The following is a 14112-nucleotide window of genomic DNA, read 5'->3' as shown; positions in this document are numbered from 1 at the left end:
TATTTTTTTATTACTTACCTCCGTTTTTTTTTTTTGTTGATGACACATATTTCTTTATATGAAATTTATTTTTAGTTGATATGTTTTCTTTTTGTGTAAGTTTTATACCTTACATTTACTAGTATGCCACATTTGCTTTATCATTATTCTCTTTACTCTCCTTAATATGTATGCCTAAATTGAACGCGTCAACTAAATAGAAATGGAGGAAGTATATTTTTCCTCTTACATTCATTACTTTTCAATAAATTACTAACCACACTATCTTTCTTATACAATTTTTTAAAACTCCAACTACCCCACTTATTATTTTATTTAAGTTAATTAAATTTCTTTAAACTATGTGACAATTAAAGTGTAACACTTATTAAAACATAAAAAGGGTAACTGTATATAAACTTGACACTTGTATTAAAAAGATTATGCTCTCACATAAAACCCAGATGTACCAAAAATCAATTTTTGACATGTAAAAATTTATTCTCTTGTATTAATGTATTATGTAAAGAGAAAAACAAGAAAATCTTTTACAACATTGTGAGATTGTTCTAATTCAAAAGGGGTTGTTCTAATCTCTTACAAAAGGTACAAATATTGTGTAGGGAGTGTTCATTTGTTCTAATTCAAAGGGGCACGTACTAAGACTTACTCTATGAAGTAGGATGCGTGTTTTGTGGATTGTCGCCTTCCACCTTAGTCATCGCACATATGATATATATCAATCCATTTTTAACTCCAATGCATAGCTTAATTAATCACATATATACTAGCTTACCTTATTTGTTTAATTATACCATTTATTCAATTCTTGCTCCTTTCACGAGAGTGTAGTAGTTGTCACGGAGTACTACATTTGTCTATAAAATTTCTCAACACTTTCTGTTTTCGTCTTACGGTTTCTCTTACACACTCACTCAACATAACATACTTTCACTCTAATAGTTTGTGTGCAAATTGCTATAATTAGTTAAGAAGTTTGGTTCAAATTAATTCAAGTCTTGAGTCCAATTACGAGTAAAATTTTCAAATTTCCCTCTCTTCATGACGGAGGCTTAATTAGCTTTATCTAATCAAGTTTACGACTCCGAATAAGCACCACTATGTCCATAATTACGAAAATATCTTTGATTAGTTTAAGAATCCAATTTTCATAATAGTAAAATACATTTATATTAATATCGACAAGAAATATAAGATCTTTTTCCGAAACCTTTTATAAAATAATGCTGACTTGAGCATTAGAGGGGCGAATTGAACTCAAATCACTCTCCAAGGCAGGTCACCTTGGAGAATTACCCTTGGATGATCTCGTAAGGACACCTACTTAAACAAGTCTCTATAGCACCTTGGTTTCGTACAATTACTGCTGTTCCAAATAGTCAAAAACAGCAGTGAATAGTGTAAGATCCACTCTACGTACCTAACATAGGAACAATTATGTACACCTCATGGACTCATGGTTGCCTTTGAAAGGAGAGCATCGAATTTCACGCACACAGTGAGATTTTGTTATAAACTTCGTATGTTATTTTAAAAGTCTTTTTGAATCCTTTCAATATATTACTTCCGTTTAATATTATTTTCAACGATTTGACATAAACTAGAGTAGAAAAATGTCTAATCATTGCAAATAATATGTAACGGAAGTAGTATATCGAATTTTCCAAAAGACCTCACTTTTTTTTTTTTTTTTGATAATACAGAATTAAAGATATCAAAATCAATTCATTAATAAAATGTCATCCGACATCTACAAATGAAATCTAAATTGATAAATAAATAAAATTGAACCAAATAAAGGGTTCCTTCATCAAAGCTACGATCGTTGAAAAGATCTTACATTGTAGTACATGCCTCGTACATATCACTGAAAAATGCAGCTTTTCGGAGAGACGGTCTAACGAGTTGTTGTAGCTGTAAAGATGATTAGTATATGATTTGCTTCAAGGCATTTGAAAATTCGACAATAGTTGCGGTCCCGAACAAATGTTTACCAACGAGCTGATAATAGGGCAAAGGATAATTACTTTTTTTGTTAAGCCCTGACACACAAATAAACCCAAATGAAAAACAAACAACTAAACTAACAAAAACTAATGACTCCACCATAAAGAGACACTCAACTATAGGGAGACAACGAATACCTACACTACTCTCGTGTAGATTTATTGAAACCTAAAAAACAACTATAAAGGAAAAACAAGATTAAAGGGTCGGAAATAGTCTAATTGTCTACTTTTTTGAAGAAATTAGACTATTCCGGCCTAATAGCCAAAAAATAATAAACCCTAGAAGTGAAGAGGACATATACAGGAGGTTTTGAAATGTACACACAATTTAAAAGAGTGCTTTAAATGAAAAAAAAAAAAATTAAGTGAATTAAAGAAAAGAATACAGATCGAGAAAGTCAAAATGTAACAGTTACAAAAACATAGAGGGAGTTAATCAAGAAAAAAAATGAGTGAAAATAGTATAGAACAATCTGAATAAGAAATGAGTATAAGGTAGGTAAAAATAATACGGAGTATAATGGGGTTTGACAAATTAAAATGAAATATTCCCGTCAAAATAAAAATTTAAATAAAATATTGTAAAACTATATCGAACTTATTAATACCTCATCAAAATGAAGTGATATATACCATCACATATATATCTTCAGTGCTGTCAAAGGCATACTAATGATTGAAATTAAAATCAAACATAAGTGTGGTTTTCATAATGATTATGATTTGAATCTTCCTAGCTTAGTATCCATCAATAATTAGTCATTTTAAATAAATAAATAAATAAATATATATATATATATATATATATATATATATATATATATATATATATATATATATATATATACACGTATAAAAAACAGTATCATTACACATTCTAATTATAGAAAAACCTTACTCATTTAACATTTCTTTTGACAGGAAGACCTTTCTATTTGTTAACCAACAATTGAGGGTCAAAATAAGGACCAGCAAATTTTATTTGGACCATTACTTTTGTTTTAGGGGTAAATAAATAAATTCTAATTATTTTGGCATTAACATAATGACATTGTATCTTTCCAAGCTGAAAAGTAAAAATACCCATAATTAGTAGGTAATCTAATTTGAGGATGAACAATTAATTACGTAATCTAAATTAATTAGGACTTAATACCAATTCCTTCAGTTCTTTACAGGTCAAGTTTTTAGGTTGTGGACACAAATCTATAGGTTTACGTGCATATCATGGATTCCACAAATTCAAACTTAAGACAATATTTTATACAATTTTGTCCAAACTTATTGACAGCATTAGAGACTAACTAAGACCAATGTTGTTTAGGGGGGACCATTAATTAAATAATTAACTAATTTAGAATAATTAATCTTGCTTAATCACCTTTTAAATTCTAGCTTTAGTGTGTGTAGAATACTCTTAATTCTAAATCTTAATTTAATGGGTACCTACCTCATACATTAGAGGTTTGCCTGCCATTGTGTCCCCCCTAATTAGTCATCTAAACATTAATATTAATTATGTGAACAAATTAAGTTGCTAGGTGTTGATACGTGAGGCAATATAGTGGACATGTATAAAGCATAATTTTTCCCAACTAAATCTAATTAATTATCCAAATCTAAATCCAAATCCAAATAGGAAAAAGTTTATCAAAATGATTGAGAAATAGGTTAAAATGACTGCGTTCATGCTTCCACTTCTCCCGCATTGTTGGTTTAAGCTCCCATTAGACTTGTAGTTTTATTAAGGAAATTTTCACAAGGCACCCGGCCTTGAGGTTTAGCGCGTCTCACCATGTACTCGTATTTTTTTTTTTAAATGCATAACTTTTCCTGTTCTATGAAGCTCGTCGTAATCTACCTCATACACTAAGAAAGGACACGACACATGCCTCTACTTAAAATTTAATGAAAATCAGACAACTCTTGAATGACTTGAAGTAATATATATATTGATTGCAATTGCAAGTGGTCTAGTCATTTCTAACGATTGTTAATGAAGATCTTCATAGTATATATGTTTCTTTTTACTCTCTTTTACTAGTCAGGAGTTTTTTTTTTTAAAAAGATAGCAAGTACTCTACTTATAAGTAGTTTGTGACGAAATGTTTAGAGAAGAGAAGATAAGAGACCGGAGAATCTTGCCATTATTCGTTAAAACAGTAGTATGTAATTTATCAAAGTATGAAATCTAGACCAATTCAATGTGTAGTTGGTCTTTTGTGCGTTAAACGCTTGTTTGATGGTGTAACCTAATTAACAACTCTATCAAACCATTACCGATATCCTCTTAGAATCATTATTAGTAATCTCATCAATTCTTTAGCTATCTCATCACTTTAGTTAATATAGTGATCTCAATTATGCATGTGTGACCAATTCCTCCATCATTAGCCTCATATACACATTCTAAATAACTTCATTTGAATTTGTCACACCATAACATAATATTGTGGTGTATCACAATGCATATTGATTATGAAATAATATAAGATCATTAGATATTACGGAATTCTTAAGATTTTGAACAAGTTGCGTCCCCAATTATCTAATATAATTAAACTATTCAATCAATAGATTCACAATTTGTAAAAAAAGATTTTAAAAATTATTCTGAATATATAACGGTACAATATTTACAATAATGCTCTTTGAATTAATTGTTTATGAATCAAATGCGTTTAGAAAGCTTGTTGTTATTGTCATGTAATGTGTGTAGTGGGAATGGCTTTGAATCACAAACATAGTACGTAGTGTATGATAATGGAATATAACAATTTGATAACTTCTTTTTGCATGTATGTTTGGCAATAATACATGCAAAAAGAAGCTGAAATTAATAAAGCAATAGTTGAAATTAATAGGCTGATAGAAAATTACTTCAACAAGTATTATAATGTAAGAGTAAAGTAATTTAGATTGATGTATACAAAAATTTTAGCACCACTTTCTAAATAGTACTAAAATTAACATTTTAATTTAAGTCCTTTTTATTTGTTTAAAGCATTTGTCAAACAAGTATAATAAGTTTCACAATTTTTTATATGGGACTAGCCATACCATGTGGCAGGGGTTACTTGTAGTCTTGTAGAGGGTTACTCGTTTGGTCAGGGGTTACTTGTAGGTGGTTGCTCGTTCGGTCAGGGGTTACTTGTAAGGGGTTATTCGTTCGGTCAGGGGTTACTTGTAAGGGGTTATTCGTTTCGTCAGGGGTTACTAATTCTAAGGTTATTTGTTTGGTCATGGGTTACTTGTTTAGTCAGAGGTAAATTATAGTGGTTATTTATTCAAGGATTACTTGGTCCGTTAGGGGTTACTCTCACACGGGAATCGTGTTAAGCGACTGAGTAAGTAACCCATACAAGTAACCCCTGAATAAGTTACCCATACAAGTACGTAACCCTTGAATAAATAACCCCTGTCACGTGGTGTAGCCACTCACACTAAAAAATTGCTGAATAAGTTTTGATAAAGTGTCTGAAATGTGTTGTTCAACATATCCTTTATACATTAAACTTTACAAAGCTGAAATAATATGAAAGTATGTAGATTATCCAATAAAATCTAGATACAATAATAAAACAAAAATTAATCAAATTAAATAGATAAAATTTGGAAAAGGAATTAGAAACTTAAGCTAAAATCTATCCCATTCATTTTGCGCACAAACTTTTGGTAAAGGTTTAGTTACATAGTCATAATATAATATTAAAAAATAAATTGTGAATAAGTGCCTATATATATAAGACAACACAATGAGCAATTTGAAACCATTAGCAACGTGTCTCTCGTTAAGAGGATCTATCAAGTTTCTCTTTACTTTCTTTTCTCTCATTCTTTTTAATACAAAACACAAATAATAATGGTTGATAACATAACTTCTTCTTACTCAAATAGAAGTTTACTTCCCAACTATAACCCTACACCAAATTCTTCATCATCTCAACAACAACATGGTAATTACAATCAAAATATTTACCATGAAGGTAGTAACATAAGGAACTCGAATGAGCACGATGATCACGAGCACGAAGATCAAGCCCTAGGGACTATTAAAGAGCAAGATCGTTTGCTCCCTATAGCTAATGTTGGGAGAATAATGAAGCATATATTACCCCCCAATGCTAAAATCTCTAAGGAAGCTAAAGAAACTATGCAAGAGTGTGTTTCCGAGTTTATTAGCTTCGTTACGGGTGAAGCCTCCGATAAATGTCACAAAGAGAAGCGCAAAACTGTCAATGGTGATGATATTTGTTGGGCCTTGTCTTCTCTTGGGTTTGATGAGTATGCTGACCCTTTGAAGAGGTACCTTCATCGATACCGTGAATTCGAAGGAGAAAGGGTTGCTAATCAAAACAAGGAGAGGGAAAATATCCATGGTTGATGCTTGTCATCGATCAACAACTTTTATGAGTTGCTAGCTTGGTAATATATATATTTTGGCTTCTTTTTCTTTTTTAATTTTATTTGTTATTTTAGCTTGTTTATGGTTGTTTAATTTATGAGATAAAAAAAATATGGGGTTTTAATTTACAACCTAATTTGTAAGGAAGAGATTTGTTAATTAATTACTAGATCTCTTGTGTTAAATTAAAAAGTACTAATTGAATTTGATAGGATCGTAACTGGGTAAAAGAAACCCTCAATTAATTTCGCGATATTTTTTGCCCCGTTACCCTATTATCAATTATGAAAAATCGCTTTTTATTAAATTTATATATTGAATTTGGTTCATTCAACCTCAATTTTTGTTCGGGTGGGTAGAAAGCCACAAACAACATATGTAAATAAGAGTTGATTTTAGGTACTGGATTCTACCACAAATCACCAATACAAATCTAAATTCATGGGTAATATATTAGAGTTTATTTATCTAATTTCATCTCTATATAGTTTAAGTGTATAGTTATAATTGTTGATTGATCTAATTAAAGTCTATACGAATAATCTTAAAAGGTAAAGTTTGCATCTTTGACAATTAGGTCATGACTTAGTCAAATTAATTATTAATTAATTATATACTTTGGTAATTTTAAGTTGAATTTTTTCCCAAAGATTCCTTTCGTTTGAGTAAAATGAGATAGATGATTCGTTTCTCTTTAGCTAAATAAAGTAACCCTATAATTATTTAAACATAAATTAGGGTTTTAGACTGACTAATATATATGACAGTAATGCAGTATATATTGATTTGATTATTTATGTTTGTCGTTCAAGTACATGAAATATAACTTATTTGTGTCTTTTATTTCAAGACATTCTTCTCCTTATGTGCTGGAAACATGTGCCCCTACTAACCTACTTGTACTTAATTTTACTTGAATTAGTAATTAATCTGGAATTATATTCAATTATTCAGTGTCACTTTTATAAATATGACTGTATGCATGTTAATTAAAAAAGATTAGCTTTTCTAAGGCACAAATTAAACTGTAAATTTATAATTGTATCATGATTATAATTACTTGTATATTATGTTAGTATGAGACTATGACTCTATGAGTGTCGAAATCTGTTATCCAAGTTGTAAAAGCAAAAGAAGGAAGCTTTGTGTGTATCCTTTTGGTACTTCCTATGTGCTTCAACACTTCTGCACTCGTGTTGTCTGTCTTTCGAATTAGATCATAATGTTCAACACTTCCTATGCTTCAATCTTGTTTTGTGCTATACGACTGCCCTTATTATGACTTGTATATGTTACATCGGACATGGCTTGGGATGGGTTAATTTAGGTTTTTTTTCAAAGTGGTGATTTATATAATTGTCATCAACCCGAATGGCTAGATTGATATTCAATTCAAAAACACCCTATTACCATATGATCGACCTGAGTATTCTTTGAAACAAATCTTGAATTGCAACATTCTTTGTGTAAGAGTGTTTAAAATCTTTGTTTGTCATTTTGATTTCTTTTTTTTTTTTTTTGTTTTCCATTTGTGTTTATGATAGTTAGAGAGATGCTATGTAATCAATATTGAAAAATATATTTGTGTGATTAATTTTACAATTTGATAAGTAATTAGGATATATGTGTTTCACTATTGATAACATATAACTAACATAGCTTTTTTATTTTATTATTATGAGTAAAATGCCAAAATTGAGTATGTACGTAGAAATAATATAGAGGATGGAATAATAAAGAAGAAATAAAAAAAAGGCATACCACATATTTGTTATTGATATTTAAATAACAAAGGGAAGAGTGAAAATTCATAGTGACCACTTGTAAAAGAACAAAGTAATCCCTATAACACTGATCAAGTAACCCCTATAATGATACTGATTGAGCAACCCTTAATAAATTGACAAAGTAACCCCTGTATCACTGACCGGGTAACCCGTATAAAACTAACGAAGTAACCACTATAATGATTGGCCATATGGTGTGGCCAACCACATATAAGAATTTGTGCAATATTTTTCTTGGTAGAATTAAATGACTAATATAAGCTATTAAAAAATATCTATCTTTTTTTTAAAAAAAAAAAATATATAGTAATCCTTATTATTCTTTAATATTTCAAATATGTAGAGTAATCTTTTGATAAATATTTATGATTTTATCCAAACATTTATCGTTCTAATGTTGGTTAATAATAAAAATAATAATAATAAAGTAGTCTTTTTATTCAAGTTTTTGTAGTATCTCACGGTGCACGATCTAACCAATATTGTTGTTATAGCCTATAGGCCATTGATTTTGTTATTTATAGATGCAATTGCTGTCACTTCTTAATAAAGAAAGTTACTAATAGTAGTAGATTTGTACTATAGTACAATTTAGTATATTATTTGTCTTTCATTCTCACCCAAACACTTGCTATGTGACTTCCTTCATCTAATTATGAATATTATAAACTAGCTTATCATATATAATAACTCAATGAGTTGGTTAAACTAACATTTTCTCTATTTACTTATTTATACATAAACTTTGACATTGTGACTTATAAGTTACTACCCCATAACATATACAACTAATACAAGTATGTTTAAACATGACAAATTAATTGATCAAAATCAGTGAACATTATCTATATATTACTAATCACTTTGTGGGTGTGAATAATCCGGAGTGATAGTTTTTGTTTTAGTTTCTTTCTTTTTGTTGGTTCAGCTAATTGATTTGTTTGCAAAAAAATGTAACGAGTGAAAGATGAGTTGAATAATCCTCGAAAATTATATGGTAGAGACTTTGAACATGCTCGGGTAAAAGTAGCTATTATGAAAACCTAATTGTAGTGTTTGTTAGTTGCTGTATTAAAGGTTGGTACAATTAGTTGTTGATTTATCGGGTTGTTTTAGATTTGATGTCAAGATATTGGTGTTTAATTACAATATTAAACAATTTTTTAAAAAAAAATGTTCGGTTGCAAAACACTAATCAAGCACACTGGTTTTGAAAGCCTTTTCAAAGCATTAAACTTTTTCTCACAGGATTATTATTCAAAACATGAACCTAAACTCTATAAAATAGTGCTTGAGAATTGCTACTATTTAATTTGTTGAACAATACATGGAATAATAATACTTTCACTTAATCAAAACAAGCAACTACTACATGAAAAGGGTAAATGCATTATACCTATTACCTAAAAATAATACTTTTGTACAAGGGTTTTTGCTAGAGATTTAAACAATATACTACCTCCGTTTCATGTTAGTTGCAACTTTGGGGTATTATTTATGAGATACAAAATATTCTAAAGTTGCAACTAATACGAAATGGAGGTAGCATATATTTTGTGATTAAGCAAAAAAGTGATTTATTTATGTATATGGTGCGATTAAAAGGGTTAATACATCTAAGATTAGTTTAAGTTTTTCCTCAAAAATCAAAATCATTTTGGGACCACATAATTGTACAAGTCGCTAATGACAAATTGAGCCAACCAAAATGCTGGTCTTTGTCACACAAGTACTTTAATCAGTCAACTCATCGATTGGATCTTAAGAATAGGTCAATTATATTTGTCACCACAACAAATAATATCACTAAGAATAGCTCAATTTTTAAATCAAGCTTTATTATGAATAATCCAAGTTGACAATGTAGGCCATAGCAATTCTTGATTTATGCACAAAATTTGTGAAAAAAATATATATAATAATATATTACTCCGTAAAAGATGTTTCTAGAAACGTTTATACGTCACGTAAATCCCCTCATTTTGCCACATCACTTACATGACTTTTTATTATGCCACGTCACTTACATGACTTCTTATTATGTCACGTCATCCACACAACCAACAATACTCCATGTTGTCTCAACTATATATATTAGAAAAAATATATGGATGAGATGGTTCGAATACTTGACCTCTTAGAAAAAAGGTTATTGTTTAACCATCTATGTTAATTGTCAATATGCTTTGACCTTGAACAATAAATAATATTATACTACAAAGTATTGAAGACACATAATACATACAAACTATTAGATGCCCTTAAAAATCAGCAGTTGCACAACTATACTCACTAGTGTATCAATAATAAATAGTCATACTACATCTATAATAATAACCTAGATCTATAAATCACATATTTAGAGAAAATAACATAACTTTTACAATCAAAACTATAACTATTTTGCATATTTGACATAACTCACACTCCCCCGCTCCAAGCTTGACGCGAGCACTGATTTTCGATATATTTGCATCTTTTCAAATAGAGACTTTCACAATTGTTTTGATCATAGAGTTCATCAAAAACCCTAAACTCATTTGAATCCAAATCAGCTTTCCTATTATTATTAGAACCATAAAAAAAAAAAAAAAAAAAGTAATCCCGAAAAATTGGAAAAAAGGAATAACTTTCACGAATAAAGGGAGCAAAGCTAAAAGCGAAAAAAAAAAAAAATTAATTAAAGAAAAAGGTTTGAATAGTCTTATTTTTAGAAAATTAGACTATTTTTGACCTAAACGACAAAGAAAACTAGAACCTTAAAAGAGGATAGGGAAGAGAGAGAAAAAAAATAGTTATGGATAAGAACTTTTGCACTTGTTCTCTTCACCTGAAACAAGTAGATCTGGTCTAATATTTTTAAGGTCTGATATGGTCTGATCTGAATTTTTATTATCTTGTATGGCATGATCTGATTTAACAATTTGACTAAATTTTGACCAAATTTTAATACTAATCTATAAAGAAAAACATTATCGAAATGGATCTTGTTAAATTTTGACCAAATTTTAACAGAATAGTTAGGCCCTGTTCTTTTGAGCTTCAGAGCAGAGCAGGACTCAGCAGAGTAGAGCAGATTGAAGCAGAGCAGAGCAAAACAGATTGAAGTAGAGCCGAGCATAGCAGATTTTATTATTATTATTATTATTATTATTATTATTATTATTATTATTATCGCATTATTATTATAATCATTAAATATTATTATAAAATATCAATTATTATTACAATTACTATTATTATTATTAAATATTATTTAATTATTATTTTTATTATTATTATTAAAAATTTATTATTATTATTATTATTATTATTATCATCTTCAAATATTAGTTATTATCTTTAAATATTAATTTTTATTATAAAAAATCAATTATTATTATTATTATTATTATTATTAATTATTAATTATTATTATATATTACTATTACTATCATTATTATTATTACTATTATTATTAAATATTAATTATTATTATTATTATTAAATATTAATTATTTATTATTATTATTATTATTATTATTATTAAATATTTATTATTATTACTGTAATTCAATGTTAATTATTATTATTATTAAATATTATTTATTTATTATCAATATTATTAAATATTAATTTTTAATATTATTATAATTGTTATTTTAATTATTAAATATTTTATTATTATTATTATTAAATATTAGTTTTTAATATTATTATTATTATTAAATATTAATTAATAATTATTATTATTAAATATTAATTATTATTATAATAATGCAATATTAATTATTTATTATTATTATTACTATTATTATTATTATTATAATAATTCAATATTAAGTATTATTTTTAAGCAGAGCAGAGCATAACAGATTTCAGCAGAGCAGAGCAAATTTCAGCAAAGCAGAGCAGGACTCAACAGAGCAAAGCAGCTCTAAAGAATGGGGCCTTAGAACACTATTCAATATATCACATGACTTTTTCACTACCACTAGTATGTTCTAACTATACTACTAGTATCATACTAGTAGTATAGTTAGAACATTGTTCAATGTATCACATACAAGTAGTATCATATACAGAGAGTTTTCACTCTCCCTCACATTCAACAAGATAAATAAGATAAATATATATGAAGTACTTCACTTCATTTCTTTTAATTGACACGTGTTTCATTCTAATAAGTTTATGCTTAGTTGACACATATTTAATTTTAATAAGTTTATTTTTAGTTGACATGTATTCTATTTTAATTAGTTTATTTTTAGTCGATACGATTTCTTTTTAGGTAAGTTTTATACCTTACATTCACTAGTTTACCTCACTTGCTTTATCATTTTTTCTTCTCCTTAACATGTGTGTCTAAATTAAATGTGTCAACTAAATAAAAACAGAGGAATTATATTATATGAATATGTTAATAAAATGATACTCCACATTTGAATATCTCTTTATAAATCCACATATTTGTTCTATAATTATTAGTGTCTTGACAGCTTATCACCTACGAAGTAAATAAATATAAAAAAAAAAAAAAAAAAAAAAAAAAAAAAAAAAAAAAAATATTTGTTAGAGTGATGCGAAAAGAGTATTTCATTAATGAAAATTTTGATTGAGTGAGGGCAAGTGTATCGTGTGTGTAAAAGAATGGTGCACGTAGGTGCTTGGGTGTTGGAGGGGAGCAGATTTGGAGAGGTGAACCGATGGTTATGGAGCTAGGCAAGGAGAGGAGAGAGAGAGTGATGTAATTGAAAAAAAAAAAAAAAAACTTTACTTTACCTGCTTAATCTTTATACTACCTCCGCTAATTATTATGTGCAACTTTAAAACAGAGGCGGATCCGGTGCAATTTTATTAAATTAGGCCTTAAATTTTATTTTATTTAGGAAAAATATGTTACTAAATTCAAAAAATGAGGCTCTTTTATAGTAGTTTCACTTAAGGGACCCGTGCGATCGACCACCCTGCACATGCTCAAAACCACTACTACTTAAGGGTATGCCATTTTAATGTTTCGCCAATTGTCGCACTTGTAAGCAACAATTAATTATAAGTATGACACGTATGATTTACTTGAATATATTTCTATAGGATAAAATAAGTTGGATAGATTTAGATAGACTTTTTAGAAAGAAAAAAAATTGCTTGAGTTTTATTTTCAATAAAATTTGGATATATTTTTAGGAGAAAATTTAGATAGATCTTTAGGATAAAATTGTTGGTTTTGATATAAAATTTCAATATTTCGTAGGTACTTCCTCCGTTTCACAATGATGTTCCTGTTTACGAATTGATGTAAATTTTTACCTTTTGACCGCAAATATCTTTAGTATCACATTAGCAAAAATTATAAAAATTAGACATTAATAATGTATTCATCAAGATGAATCAAACTAGATCCTACATAACTATGTTTGTTCTTATAAATTGGGAGAAATTTAGAAGATTCTCTCTTATTTTTAAAAAGTCAAAGATTCCAAACAGAAAAATCATTGTAGAACGAAGGAAGTATAAATTAAAGAGTATCATATTCTTATATATTATTGTTTTTATAATATAATACTCCTTTAAAAGAGTACCCAAAATAAATCCATTTATGATGTCTATTAAAAAACGACCTGCTAAAAAAATTTATTTCAATCATTATTAAATATATAAAGTTGTAGATTAGTCAAGTCACGATATAACGACACTATACTTTAGTCGTATGATTAGTCAGGGCACGAGACATCAACACATGACATTTCAACTTTTCGTCAGTGTGTCGTGCCACATAGACAACAACTAATCATTATTATAATATGATATATTTGGATAGTTTTTTTAGGATAAAAAAGTGGATATATTTGGATATATATTTTTTAAGTTAAAAAATTGGATTAGAGTTTTATTTTGATCAAATTTCAATATTATTTCATATATGTAGGTG

The 14112-nt window shown here is 28.1% G+C and overlaps 1 protein-coding gene across 1 annotated transcript; it reads left to right on the top strand.

Moving 5' to 3' along the window:
• Nucleotides 1-5871: 5871 nt before the first annotated feature.
• On the top strand, nucleotides 5872-6393 carry LOC145572155 (nuclear transcription factor Y subunit B-5-like). Its single transcript, XM_081631175.1, has one exon. It carries the CDS (start codon nucleotides 5872-5874, stop codon nucleotides 6391-6393), a length of 522 nt encoding a protein of 173 aa, XP_081487301.1.
• The last annotated feature ends 7719 nt before the right edge of the window (nucleotides 6394-14112 follow it).

The sequence above is a fragment of the Chenopodium album genome, chromosome 12, assembly GCF_948465745.1.
Source record: "Chenopodium album chromosome 12, dcCheAlbu1.1, whole genome shotgun sequence".
Lineage (NCBI taxonomy): Eukaryota > Viridiplantae > Streptophyta > Magnoliopsida > Caryophyllales > Amaranthaceae > Chenopodium > Chenopodium album.
Note: the sequence above shows the minus strand (reverse complement) of the source record. Positions and strands in the feature narration are given on the sequence as shown.

What these genes read in the sequence shown, in the direction of transcription:
- LOC145572155 (XM_081631175.1), top strand. Translation starts at nt 5,872, where the DNA reads ATGGTTGATAACATAACTTCTTCTTACTCAAATAGAAGTTTACTTCCC.